At 36.9% G+C, this 14,855-nt stretch overlaps 1 protein-coding gene and 1 long non-coding RNA gene across 3 annotated transcripts; one reads left to right on the top strand and one right to left on the bottom strand.

Annotated features, from left to right (window-relative positions):
- Window positions 1-395: 395 nt before the first annotated feature.
- Window positions 396-7,615, top strand: LOC140789606 (uncharacterized). Its single transcript, XM_073139373.1, has 3 exons — window positions 396-3,285; window positions 3,782-3,851; window positions 6,826-7,615. Exon 1 carries the CDS (start codon window positions 561-563, stop codon window positions 2,778-2,780), a length of 2,220 nt encoding a protein of 739 aa, XP_072995474.1. The 5' UTR covers window positions 396-560; the 3' UTR covers window positions 2,781-3,285; window positions 3,782-3,851; window positions 6,826-7,615.
- A 462-nt stretch (window positions 7,616-8,077) lies between these two features.
- Window positions 8,078-10,702, bottom strand: LOC140789607 (uncharacterized). 2 transcript variants are annotated; one of them, XR_012109214.1, is made up of 3 exons: window positions 10,668-10,702; window positions 10,276-10,584; window positions 8,078-9,182 (listed from the first exon to the last, which is right to left on the bottom strand). It is a non-coding gene; the product is annotated as an uncharacterized lncRNA (long non-coding RNA). The 2 variants fall into 2 exon arrangements; XR_012109213.1 differs by lacking the exon at window positions 10,668-10,702 and having other exon boundaries at window positions 10,276-10,636.
- Between the last annotated feature and the right edge of the window lie 4,153 nt (window positions 10,703-14,855).

Here is a 14,855-nt window from a genome sequence, read left to right as displayed (position 1 = left end):
ATATTTATTATTCTAACCCTACATTATGAGTTTATACTCAAAAATACCCTAAGTTAAATTTAACCTAATATTTCATAAATTTTGAAATTAAAAATTTTAAGTATCTAAATTGCCCCTTATCGAAAACACTCTGAGTCATATCCCATGTTTTTATTTTGGCTCAGTAGCGAGGGTATTTTAATTATTCTATACCTACGGTTAATTCAACTAATGCATATAATTTACTTCGGTTAAAAAAACTAATGCTGGGGTATTTTTGATGATTTTATCTAAAATGCGGGTCGAATGCAAAATATCTATAATAAAATCAAAATACAAGGTGTTTTTTAATTTTCGTAAATTATATATATATACACATACACACACATAAAGGCTATGTGGCCTTTTCTACAAAGTTGAAGCCCACCATCATAGTCTCAGTTCAAAAACCCAAAACCCTACCAAGAGCCCCTAGCTGCTCCAATGGCAGAAGGGGAAGGGTTCATCTTCCTCCTCCGCTTCCCGACCTAAAGATCGCCGCGGAGCAACTTCGTCCCCCTCGTATTAACGGGGGTCGAAGTATGCTTATGCTCACCCGCGGTCTCCTCACCTCCCACTACCTTCTTCTCCCTCGCCGGAACCCTAGCGAACCCCTCCTCCTGTCCCTCGCCGCCACCGCTGCCGTACTCTTCTCCTCCCGCACATTTTCCCACCACCCAGGCATCGGTGCCGACTCCGACCCTATTGCCGGACTCGTCGCCGGCGGCCGGTTGTCCGACCCCCGCCTCATCGGCCTCCTCTCCTCGTCCTTAGCCCCTCTTCGTGTTTCCCGCGTCCTCTGCTCCCTTCGTCGGGACCCGCACTCTGCCTTCCGCTTCTTCGTCTGGGTTGGTAGCCAGCCCGGCTTCTGCCACACCGCCGAGTCCCGCTGCATCGCCGCCCACGTGCTCTTCCGCGGCCAGATGTATTCCCAAGCCCATCAAATCCTCAAAGATCTCATCTTGTCCACCCGATCATCTCCTATTTTTGACAATTTGATCGATATACTCCGGGCCACTGCGAGGGCGTGCCAGAATTCAGGGCACGGAGTCTTTGATGCGTTCTTTGGGGTCTTTATGGAATTAGGATTTCTCGAGGAAGCAACGGAATGCTTCTATAGGATGAGAGACTTTAAAATTTTGCCAAAGTTGCGATCTTGCAACAATTTGCTTCAGGGGCTCACGAGATCAGGGCGGGGGGAGCTATCAAAGAGGTTTTTTGATGATGTGATTGGTTCGGACATGGCTCCAACGGTGTTTACGTTTAATATTATGATCGATTTCTTGTGCAAGGAAGGGGATTTGGAGGCTGCAACTGGAGTTTTTGGGAAAATGAAGGAGCTCGGTTGTCTCCCGGATTTGGTCACTTATAATTCTCTCATAGATGGCAATGGGAAATGCGGGGTATTGGAGGAAGCTGAGCGTCTTTTGGTTGAGATGAGAGAGGTTGGGTGCATGCCGGATGTTATAACTTACAATGCACTAATCAATTGTTTCTGTAAGTTTGGGAAGCTACCCAAGGCATTCCAGTACCTTAGTGAGATGAAGAAAAACGGTATTAAGCCTAATGTAGTCACTTTTAGTACGTTCATTGATGCCCTCTGCAAGGAAGGTATGATGCAGGAGGCGATCAAGTTTTTTGTGGACATGAGAATGAGAGGCTTGATGCCGAATGAGTTCACCTATACTTCTCTGATTGATGGCAACTGCAAGGCTGGAAATCTTAGGGAAGCACTCATGCTGGTCGATGAAATGGTGCAGGGAAGAGTAGAGTTGAATGTTGTGACCTACACAGCTTTGATTGATGGCCTCTGTAGAGAAGGGAAGGTTGTGGAAGCAGAAGAGGTGTTTGGGGTCATGGAGACGGCTGGTTTGGCTCCCAACCAGTTAATGTACACTGCTCTTATTCATGGGCAGTTCATGAATAAGAATGTAGAGAGGGCGATGAGTCTTCTAGCTGAAATGATGGATAAAGGAATGAAACCTGATATTTCAATGTATGGCACCCTTATTTGGGGCCTATGTAATGACGGAAAGGTTGATGAAGCTAAGATTTTGATCCAAGAGATGGATGAATATGGGTTGAAACCTAATCATGTCATCTATACTACTATAATGGATGCTTGCTTCAAAACAGGAAAAGCATCAGAAGCACTTTTTCTGCTTCACAAGATGCTGGATTCTGGCTTGGTTCCAACTATTGTTACATACTGTGCATTAGTTGATGGATTATGTAAAGAAGGTTCTGTTCGTGAAGCTATCTATCATTTTGATAAGATGAGAGACTTGGGTATGCAACCTAATATATTGGCTTACACAGCCCTCATTGATGGTCTTTGCAAAAATGGCTGCTTACAACAGGCAGTAGAACTGTTTGATGAAATGGTGGTTAAGGGTATGGCTCCAGACAAAGTTTCATACACTTCTCTGATAGATGGATATTTGAAGCAGGGTAATCTTGAGGATGCCTTTATGTTGAAGAACAAAATGGTTGAGAATGGTCTGGAGCTCGATCTGTATGCTTATACTTCTCTTATATGGGGATTCTGTAATTTTGATAGGATGCAAGAAGCAAGGGCAATGCTGGCAGAGATGATTAGTGAAGGTATTGTTCCTGATGAAGCAGTTTATAATTGTCTGATAAGCAAGTACAACAAGTTGGGCAATATGGATGAAGTCTTAGATTTACAAAATGATATGAGAAGAAGGGGTATGGTTCCTCACCCAATAGGTGATGCTGCCTCAGGTGACCAGAGTTGTTAGATTATGCTTGAACTATGTTTATATGGCCAATTCTTGGGTGTTCTTATGACATCCCAAGGGACCTGGCTACTTTGTGCTTTGGCTTACAGAGGCTAAACTACAAGGACACCAGTGAGGATATCTAAGCTGTCAGGATAAAACTTAGGTTACACTTGAACCATGTTTATATGGCCAATACTTAGGTGGTCTTAAGGCCTCGTAAAGTGGCCTTGCAATGTGGTGCTTTAGCTTACAGAGGCCAAATTACAAAGACACCACTGATGCTGTTTTCTCCTGGAATCAAGTGGCACAAAATCTAATCTAACAGGATACAGCTTACATTGTTCTTTGCCAGACTCAGATGGCAGGGCTAGCTTCATGTAGTAAACTGGCGTGGCTCCATTGGATTTCAATAGTTTTCTGACCTGCCAAGAATTTCTCAAGTCCACGTTGTGTCTTGATTATCTTCTCCTGATATCATTGATGCAGCAGCTAATTGATGGCAGCAGGCTTTCATGCTACATAGGTAGGATTAACTATATTTGTTTATCTCATTTTAATGGTGGTTCCTTTTCCAATTCTGGCTAGCTACTGTTTTCCAATCCAAAATGCATTTGAACTCCATTAATTCTCCATTGGTCTGATAAAGTCGTCTCGTGTGTATACTGTTTCGGTCACTGTAATGTGTTTTTATCATCTTCTATGAGTCATTAAATTCATTTATAACACTCCAAATTACTGCATGTTCATACATGTTCTATCAGATTGGGTCAATATCTAGTGATCCTCGAGAAAGAGTTGAAAATATGGAAGTCTTCTCAGCATATTTCCATTTTCTGCAAACTGGTAAAAGCAGAAATTCTGCCTGCAAAGGAACAATCTGCATTTCTAGTTTATTGAGAGTACCATTTGGTATAGGATCATGAGGAAAAGTATGCATGGTACATTAGTTCAATCTTTGGGTCCTGTTTGTACATGCTTCAATTCTATTACTAATCAAAACTCTTTATTCATTTTTACAGATACTATCGATCTAATTTCAGCATATGGTAGCAGCAATTCCAGACATACATGTGGGTTCATGTGTGGCAAGTGAGTTTGTCTTTCACACTATCTTACTCTTCACAATCTGGTGGTAAACTGCCTCATGTGATTCTGTTGCATAACTAGAGAGAACACTAGGATGCACATAATATACTATAGCAGCATTAAAATATTATATAGAGGAGGATGTAGAGATTTTGGCCAATTTGCTATAACTACCAAAGAGTTATTATTGGTTGACCAATTTGCTATATCTACTTCCTATTCCAACTTGGAGTTGGAATAAAGGAGATGAGACTAGCCATATTTAACATTAACATAGATATTTACTAAATACCCCTAAAAATAAAAAACACCTACACTGTTTTAAAAGCATCAAAGGTATTTTTGATAATTGTTCTTAATCCTTCTTATTTATATTTTAACAACCAAATACCTCCTTACCCATGGCACCCTCTATCTTATTATTAGAACCAAACACAAAAAACATAATTAAGGATAACTCTCCTCTAAACTATGGATCAAAAATGGGTATAACACTATCCATTGATTATCTTATTTTTCGACTAAATGAACGCGGCAGCATGCTTGGCAAAAACTATGGTGCTTTGGTAAATACATTAAAAACTATATTAGAGTGGTCATAAGTTTTGTCAGGTATAACAAATCGGTCAAAAACTCAGAGGATATAAATATAAAGTAGTACTCTTTAATCCGTATTGGAGCAATGTTCTAAAACGCGGCCATGGTTACTTAATAACACATATCCCCATGCATATGCATATGCATATGCAGTCAGCATTTAAAATGACCATAAATTATAAACATAGAAAATTGCAACTAGAAATTCAAAAGAAATTAGTAGCTCTCGAAGATAGATATTCAAGAGATACACTTCTCTACGTAAGAATCTATTGTTTCTAGAGAAATAATATGATTATAACTTGATAAGTCATGCAAGTTAGTCCTATCTGTGGTGGCATAAGGACTGAAACACATATTCGGGTGCATAAACGACTGTACGAATTGTCTTTATAACAATGGTATGGAGGATAGTATTATGATTATTGAATCTCATGGCATTGTAGAAATTTATGTAAGCCAACTTTATAGTGTAAATCATTTTTCAATCATACCTATTCACGAACATAAGGTAATTGCTCTATAAAGCTTTGTAATTATGTATAACCTTATGATGCAAATCAAGTTTTGTGTTATTTAATGTACATAAGCACAGGCAAATGTAGTAGAGATAGAGATTTTATATATTTATGTTGTGCTTATGCTACTTTCAGGCCAAAAACTAGCTAGTTGGCTGGTTTTGGCTATGGTATTGGCTGATACCTGATCTATTTCGGGTATCAGGCCTACTGCAGAACGAGAGAGAAAGAAAGAGAAAGAAAGAGTAAGGAAGAAAGAGAGCTGCTTGTTGCAGTAGAGAGAGAGAGAGAGTAGGAAGAGAGAGAGAGTGAGGGAGAGAATGGGAGATACAATAGACCAACAGTAAGAGGGATAGGGAAGAAGAAAGGAAGGAAGAAAGATTTTTAAGTTTTATATGTGAGTAATTATTTTTTTCTTATTTTTTTACAATTTTTCTAAATTTTTAAAAATTTATCAACATTTTTAGATAATATTTAGAATTTTATTTTATTAAAAAATAGTCTGATCCGATATAGGCGGCCGATATGACCAATATGTATCGTTTTATTTTTGGACGGCCAATTCCGATCTCAATATCGAGTTTCAAAACCTTACTATGTAAATAATGGAAGTCATTCTTATTTTCCTCAAGGGAAGGACATATGATTTACATATCAAATTTCTGATTCTTTAGACATTTGTGATTTTGTTTTGTCACTAATAATTTTGTCTGCTTATTATTTCATTTCCTTTAGGGTTAATTACACATAAACACCTGACTATTGCCCGTTTTCACATATACCCTCTTATTTATTTATTTTTTTGACATTTTGATCCCCTCAACTATTTAATGTGCTAGAAGAAATGTTTAGTGGATTTTACATTGTTGAAGGGGTCAATGTGTTAGAAAAATAAATAGGGGTGTTAATGGACCGGTTTAGGCTTGGGTCCATCCAAAAAAAGAAAACAAGACAAGGTCTGGACAAGGGTTTGCCTGATTCAATCCTAAGCTAGTTTTGTACTGGGTTCAAGTCCATGCTCATGTTATTGGGTGGGCCAATTGCGGCGAGCCAAGCTAAGCCTCAATTGATTTAAAATCTCATTATAAATAAAATAAATTCTTTTAGGGGGCCAAATTGTATAGTTGGCCTCTCATATATTTATTTCTTTTACAAAATTAAATGGGCCACTTTCCAATCTTTTGTGTCGGGTCGGGCTTTGGCCTAGTTTTATTGGGTTGGACATCGATGGGCTTTGGACCTACAAATTGATGGAGGTTATGTAAAATTTGACAATAGTTGAGGGGTTCTAGGTATAATTATCTATTTCCTTTACTCTTACTCAAGATTCAAGTGAGCGCAGCTTGATAGAAGACAATACTTTTATACACCAATATGTTTCACTTTACACATCAGTACTGTATAAATTAAAATTGATGTTTATTTTTCATATCTTTTCCTGTTGAGATTATCTGCTTTCGTGTCATGTTTGACATCTTTAAGTCTTTTAGGAAGTTCCAAGATATAATTAGTTGAACTGTGTACTAATAATATCCTGTCAGAAGATTTTCCTTGAAGAACTTGTACTGGTTTTCTTTTGGTATCCTTTTGTTTCATCTTTTATGAATCTCCAAAATGTTAAGGTTATTAAAAGCAAAGCAATATTGCATTTTGATAGCCTAATAATGAGATGATCTTTGATCTATATTCATCAGTCATTAACATGCATCGATCAGTGGACTTTGGTGATCATCTGACTTAAAACTTCAGCAGCTTATTTCTTTGTTAATAATTATTTGTATGTGAAGCATCTGAGTTATTGCACGTAACATACAGCTCCTTTTGCATTATGTACTGAATAAATAATTTTCTTTCAAATCCAGGTTTGCCTTATCATGAGGAAGGATGTGATCCTTTTCCAGAGATATTGGAGGACCAGCTGAACAACTAAACGAAGACAGCAACAATCTATTTGCAGAAAACTATATTGGATATAGGTGTAGTGTGTTATCACCATGCAGTCACCAGAAATCTGGGAATCTTGCTACAAGTGGAGTAATTTCTAATAGCTTCATTTACTGCTCTCGTTCTATTTAATCTATTTATTACAGCAGAAGAATGAAAAGAGTGACATGGAGCCCAGTCTTCTAGTGCTCTGGTACTGAAAAGCACCACATTTTTATTTTGTCACAGTCTCCGCTACTAAAATAAATGGGGGCTTGCATCTTGGATATTTCACGCTCTCTAAAATGAGAGTTCATTGCTGGCCCACTCAAAACTCTTTTTTGCCAGTCACCGGATCCACCCGAGGCTTCCAATGATGATGGATGCATATATATGAGTTTGCTGCTTCAAGATCTCCATTGATGGATTCGGGCCTTAATTGATTGTGTTTCATTTTGCAGTTCCTATCAGTGTAGGCTCACATTTACAGAAGAACAGAGATGCAGATACAGCATCTTCAGACTGGAAGAGTTAACAGGACATTCTTTCATTTTTCTATGGAGCACCATCAGCCTTGGTGCAGTGTCTCTTGAGATTGTTACATATTTGTGGGGGAGGTTGGTCTTTTCACTGATATTGTGATTTAAATATCTAGTAATTGTTTACAGATGCTTATAAATATTCTTAAATTGAATATTTGAGCTTAAGAGGAATAATTGTTTCGTGTTACATCTTTTATTATGTGCTCAACACTTAGCTGTTTCATTAAGCAAAAAGAAGAAAAGTTGCTGTAGCAGCTTCTCCTTGTGTTTCTTTAATCTTTAGCTAGCATAAGACGAGTTAGGGCCTTATATCAAATTCCATTTTGCATCTTCATCTTCTCATGTTAAAGCTACCATAATATACCAGTATTTAAAGACAACCACATGAGGCTTTTGATAAATAAGATAAGAAGAAAGATCGAAAATTTCATATGAGAAGATTTGTTTTAAGAAAATTAGTAGCAGGGTAGTTTTGAGGCATTAAAAAAAAATCAGGATTTTCTCAACAAAACAAATGCAGGGGTTATAATATTGTCTGCGATGAATTTAAAGAAACAAAGGTTTGAAAGCAGATTTATTTCCCATGAGTCTTAAACCAGGGTTGCAGTTGTAACTGATCCCATGAAGTCATAGAATAATAATTGAAAAAGGAGGTCTAAACAAGGATAGTTTGCACAAAATCGGCTTACAAACTGTATGTGTTCTTTAACAACAAACAGCCCTAAGATAGCCTAACAGGATAACGCTCAGTTGATTAAAGGCAGTTTCAGGGTTAGAATCCCATCTTTCATCGGTTGTAATCCCATCTTTCATTTATATTTCTATTAAACAATAATAGCAGCGTAGCATACATAACACTTACTCCATCTTATATTTATTGAATATTCTTTATATTTTGCGCTAACTTTCATGAATCACATCGTGAGCAGCATGTCTGGGTCCAAGTTTCTTCCACTGGTGCACAACTGGCCCTAATCTTCGTCCAATAACTTTGATGCAAGGTAGTAACAAAAGTAATTATTGTTACACTTCCACACCAATTAAATCTCATACAGATTGTACATCAAACATCCAGCCATGATGCAAGGGATTAATAATGACCACAAAATTTTAAGCATGAACATCAACTATACTATTTCACCACCAACTCTACTAGAGGTGGTAGCTACCTTCCTCATGACTAAGTAAATTATGAGTTTGACTCCAACTTTAAATAATATTATGAAGAACTTGGTTTAATGGTTTATTGGCTTGGCTTAACGGCTTGATAGTACGATTAATTTAGAGGAGCAGCTCGGTAACGCGATGACTTGAAGCAGGTTTCGGCGGCGTTTGGTTTAGAGCAATTATTCGACGACGTATATAACTTAAAGTTTATACTAGACAGCTTACTATATTAGCTAACAGTTTAGTAAGATCTAAGTGTCTTTATATTCAGAGAGGGTTGATTTTTTATTCAACTCATATCTAACCTTCAGACTTATGAATGATAACATATATATATATATATATATATATATATATATATATATATATATATATACTATTTCACAACAGACCTCTCAGCTATAAGCTCAAGCAGGGAGAGCAGCAAGGGTGGATTGAGGAACCCGGTTCTCAGTAGGGATGCCTACAAATTTAGAAAGAATTGCTCGGAATTCAGCACCTGTCAATGTTTCCTTCTTGATGAGTGTACCAATGAGTCCATAAAAGGACCATGGACTGACATCGAACATACCAAATGTGGTCACCATCTGCAGAAAATTAATATCCTCCTTTTAGTGCTAAAACAATAGGAATGAAAGCATCACAAGAAATAGTCCAATATGCCCAAGAATTGATTCTTGAGCATTTCTAAAGCTTTTTTTTTTAATTGCTCTGAATGGTTACACTTTTTATCTTCATTATGATGTCTTGGAAAATTCCTGCACTTAAGTGTAGAACACTTTTCATGTGAAAAAGGAATCTTATATTTGTAACTTTGTAAGGTTGATACTTAAGTATTTCTTTCTTCCAATCTTCCAAGCTTTTTTATGTTGTCGTTAGTATTGTGTGTGTTCTTCCAAGCTATTGAAGCTCAACTATGACTCAGTTTAAAAAGCTTTAACTTGGGGAGTGCAGATTTGATTATTATTTTACAAAACACTTTTTAGCATAAATTTCTGTTGAATTGCATGATTCAACTTCTCATACATATGCAAAAATTGAGTTTAGATGAGCGTGGTTAGTATAAATTAGAAGAGCTTATAGTAAAAATAGGCTGTATCTAAACACAAGTTTAGGGTACCAATGATAGATGACAACTAATTATCAACTGAGTGGTTTTTACATGTCTAAATGATGCTGCATAATGCACTGGTACAGAGAAGTGATTTTTCTGATGTAGAGGGTTCTTTGAGGGATAAGAAGATTAGAACTGCGGAAAGAGGAACTAATAACAGAAGACATGACACTAGTTAATTTGGTGAAGGACATTAGATTAAATCAAGCTGTCATATATGCTATAACTATCCGCAAATAATGATATATGATGATGATGTTGTTGTTCTTTGTCGTTTAAGATGTTATCAACTCCATTTAAACATTAGGTATGCTGAATTGCAGTATGTTTCATGTTAGAACTTGCCATTTTTAAAAGAGAAAACTTACCTAATTCAACTTGGAAAATCCAATAACCAACTGATAGCATTTTTGGGAACTTATCAGTTAAACAGCCTATGAATATGCCAAAGCAAAGAAAATAAGATTTATATTTGTGACCCACCATGCGAAAAGATGTTCCTGAGAATAATTCATGCTCATCAAATATGCCAAGGATTTATAAATGTTTAATTGGATTGCAATTACCTGTCTGGGGCTAACCCGGTGGTCTGTTGCAAGTCACCAGCAGCGCCAGTAATTACTTCAGGCTCCCCAAATACAATCTCCTGGGGCCATTCGGGAAGCCATCAAACTACTCGGTTAGACAGACTCGCAAGGACTTGGCAAAGTGGATCTTTCCTGATTGCCGGATTGCAGTCCTCATAATTAATGGTCACGATACAACGATGATTCCTTCACATGGAGCTAATCTCCCTCACACTCTCCATTAGGTTAGGTCATACTTGCCGTTCCAACAACATGTATGCTCACCTACTAAGCCTGTCGTGCCATCCGCTGCAACAAAACAGCAGTTTGGGTGAGCTCTTGTCTTGATCAAATCTGTAATAATAACTAAGCAATGAAATTTATCTACAGACATTCCTTCATATATATATATATATAATCTCGTCGTCAGCTCTTCCTTCAAGTCCACCAACAATTCTTTGTTGCTTAGAGATCAAAGTTAGATGATCCGCTGGTATAAACCAAGTAAGTCCACGTGCCTGGCCACGTGAGACAAGGGTAACCTTTTAAACAGCATCATGGCCTGTAAGTTAAGGTTGATCTTAAAAGACATAAATCCATTAGATTGATACTTAAAAGATAAAGAAGTAACATTGGATCTTCTTCCCAACATCAACTTGAACACATAACAACAGTAATCAGTTATCATGCCTTTTGTTAATCTTCTAAAAATATAATCTAACTAGCGAAATTTGAGCCAAATCCAGACAAATTTGTTGGAACAGTTCTAGGAACTACCAAGAACTCAGGTTAATAGAACATATTGGAATATATAAAGGTCCACAAGCTCGGATTAAACTTTTACAACAAGAAAGTACCTGACCATATCTTTGAACTTGTTAGAACACCTTATATTTACATGTTTAGCAAGTATCTTTCCAATTCATTAGAACATTTCTGTAGTTTCAATGCTCAATAATGAAATTCGTAGTCCCATTTCTCTTAAGAACTTTGATTAACTTATATCTTCGATTTATCATTAGACATTTGTTTAGTCACGGTGTTCATCTCAAGAACACAAACTCCTCCTCTTTGTTAAGAACACAGACATCTTAAGAACGCAGTTGAGGAGGACGGTGGCTCTAAGTTGTAGTTTGCATGACTTCTCTTTGCATCTACAACAAAAACGTCGAAAGGCAGTACTTTGAAGTCTTATCAACCAAATTAGGTGTGCGCATCGATGGAGAAATGCAAGAAAAAATGCCACATTCATGCAGGTAATTTGTACATTATAATTTGTGTAAATAGTGTATTGTGTCAAATTTTTTCATGTGGAAAGATGCAGACTTGTTCTCTCGCTGCGAGGTCATAACCCCGTAATATGCTGGTATGCGGGGTAAGAATCTTGCACTGTGCGATATTGCGGGATTATAAATCGCATTGCGCAGGTATACAGGGTTATAATCCCACACTTTTCTTAGTTATAACCCCACAATCTACTTCGTTTTTACCCTCCTATGTATATTTGTTTAATGCTAGTTAATCGGAGAGATGGGAGAGATGTGCTCCTGCAAAGAGAGTGTGTGCGAAGCGTGGTTGTAGTGCTTCATCGGAAGAGTAGTGTGCGAAGCTTTGTCGTATTGCTTTGTCGGAGGAGAGGCGTGCGAAGCGTAGTTATAGTGCTTCGTCGAAGGAGAGGCGTACAAAGCATGGTCGCAATGCTTCATCGGAGGAGAAGTGTGCGGAAGTTGAGGGAGCTCAGCATTGGGCTCGGTGATGGAGGCTTATTCTAGAAGAAGCCTATTCCTATTCCACAAATAAACGGGGGCTTAGGTATTGTTAGGTTAAAGTTAACTCAGAGTATTATATGCAGAATCCTTACCCACAAATTGCATGTCCAACTTCATGATAAGCCACCAAGCTTTTTCTTTTCCCATATCTGTTATTACTGTTCCTTCCGTGCGGATATATGATTCTAATGCTATATAACAGATTCAATCTTCTTGATATAGCTGAAGCAAGCAGTCAGTCAACCTTCACTTGTGGTTTAAGTCGCAAATCAAGAAATGGCATCATGCAGTCAGTCATCTTTAATGTTTAACCCTTGTTCTAACAAGAGATCGTCTAAAGCCAATTATAGTTAATTTTTATGGTCAACCTCTGCTTAAAAACTTGCAGGGTTACTAGTCAAAACAAAAATCAGAAACAAGATGATGAGATTGAAGTTTGTAAGGTCAATAAAAAATAAAAAATAGGTGGGTAGACCGGACCCCCCTCCCTTGGTTGCAATTTTCACATAGACCCATTATTATTATTATTTTTATTTATTTTTTCATAACATATTGACTTTATTAATTAAGAAAAACCTCTTAAAATGCCCTCTTCTATTAGTACCGTCAAAAAATGAGATTGTGTACCAAAAAATAAAAAGACAGAAGAGGTACATGTGGAAATTTGCATTTCACTTTTTATGCCTAAAAACAGTCTCATGGTCGTTTTCTGAATAGGTATAGAACATATAGATTGTACTTAAAAGTACCTCCTATAGGAGCAAAATAACCTTAATCATTAAAACAGTTTAGTAAGTTTTTAATGTTAAGGTAAATGGAATCAATTCAGCCTAACTGTTTTTTTTCAAGAATAACTGGGCTTGCCCAGTTATGAATTAAAGAAGGGAAGAATTTACAAGATTAAAGAGTACAAAGATTTGAGAAAGAGAGGAAGGAGACTTTTGCTTTTTCCTATTTCCACTGGGGTTGTCAAAGAATTTCGTGGGCTCGTGAGGCTCGTAGGCATGGCCCGTTAAGAGCCTGACTTGAGCTCGGCTCAAGCTCTAAATGAGCTAAGCCAAGCTAAGCATATTAGGCTCAACTTATTCATATGGCTTTATTCTTAAGTATTTAACCTCTATGTGATTTACACAAAGTTATTATCGTCAGTCAACCGTTAACAAGGATGTAAAAAACACTTAATTCCCTAACAAAAATATAGTATGATATGATAGTGGTAGGAGTTGTTTGGTCGTTTAGCAATTTGCTTATAACACATCTTCACATAAGCAATGACTAATACACATGAGCAAAGTACTAGAAAGCAAATACATCAAACATAAGGTCTGAAACCAAAAGCAACTAGAAAGCAAATACAAGAATAAATATAAATAGATAAATATTAATGAGAAAAGACATAAATGGCCCTAATCACCTCTAGGTACCGAACTTAATGGGATTGAGTTTGCCCACTTAGCTAGGTCAACATATATATCCTTTTCTTTCTCTAAGAATTGCCCCCTTATCCATATCATGTTGTGTTTCTATTATGTGACATTGGTCTTGTTTTCTCTTAGTGGGATTTCCTAATATTTCGCAACGATTTGCCCCTTGTCCAAAAATGTTTCACAAAGATTTACCTTGAGTTTCTGATGTTAATATTATGTAAACCATTTTTGAAGAAAGGGTGACCATTGAAATAATGTATGAGCAATTTATTGGATAAGGAAAAGATGTCAAGACTCGAGAGGACAACTCGATTTTTATTATAAGATGCTTTACTAATGAGGCAACATCTCTTTTCTGTTGATCATTTCAAGTTGTCAACCCAGCATTTTGTAATAGTTGTAGCTTGCAATGTTCACTAGTTATTATGATATTCTGGCAAGAATCAAAGGCTATACCAGCATATATTTATCCTTGAGCAGACTAACTAGTAAAGAAAATGATTTAATTAACCAGTGTTTTGGTGACATCTTTTATTTTTAATGTAAACCTTAAACCATTTCTTATTGTAGGCTAGAGCTTTGATTTCAAAATTGACAGAGGGAGAAAAGTTCTGCTATTCAACAAAGCAATAAGCTTAGGCCGGAATTGGTGTGTTTCCTTTTGGGTTTCTCTCCCAAATCTGTTTCATTTTTCTAGATATCTACTTTATCATGTGGTATAATGATGGTTGACTTATACTGCACTTAAATGTATAGCTTCAATTTATATGGATAGTTGCATGATAAATTTCTACACATCACTATCTTATACCATCTATTTCTATCTCAATGCATATAGTTCTGGCTCTATGTCATTATAATTTTCTATTTCTTTCCTCTCTTCTAAATTCTTTTACTAGCTTTGAATACACTATACATATGCTTTGCAAGTGGTTTACATCTCAGTTTTCACATATCTAGTAATTGGAAAAATCCTCCTTCTGGCCAACCTAGTTGGGAGGCTGTGTTTATTAAAAGGTCACCCATGGAAGCCAACTCCCTAAAGCCGAAGGCTGTTAACTTTTGCTTTTAAAAGCTAATTTAATATGTGGAAGTTATTAAGGGCACACTCATCTCCCTCTGCTAGTATTCAATCATATTGTGTCCATCCATTTTCATGCAAAATGCTAGTTAAACATCGTAGATGATCATAGGCTGAGCAGGTATACTAGTAACGCTAGGAAATGGTTGACACTAAATTTTGACTAAAGGGAAAATTTAGTCCAACAACAAGGCTTGCAAATTGCAATTGAATACATCTGGGTGACCAGAAAGATGATAAACAAAACAGCTTTTGAGGTTCTTCACAATAAAACTATTTATGATATGATATGCAAACAGACAA

The sequence above is a fragment of the Typha latifolia genome, chromosome 5 (assembly GCF_019914945.1).
Source record: "Typha latifolia isolate L0001 chromosome 5, TyphaL0001v2, whole genome shotgun sequence".
Classification (NCBI taxonomy): Eukaryota; Viridiplantae; Streptophyta; class Magnoliopsida; order Poales; family Typhaceae; genus Typha; species Typha latifolia.
The sequence above is the reverse complement of the archived record's forward strand: the minus strand, read 5'-3'. Positions and strand labels throughout refer to the sequence as shown.

Bases quoted from the DNA above. Each gene is read 5' to 3' on its own strand.
- LOC140789606 (XM_073139373.1), top strand. From the start codon at position 561: ATGCTTATGCTCACCCGCGGTCTCCTCACCTCCCACTACCTTCTTCTC.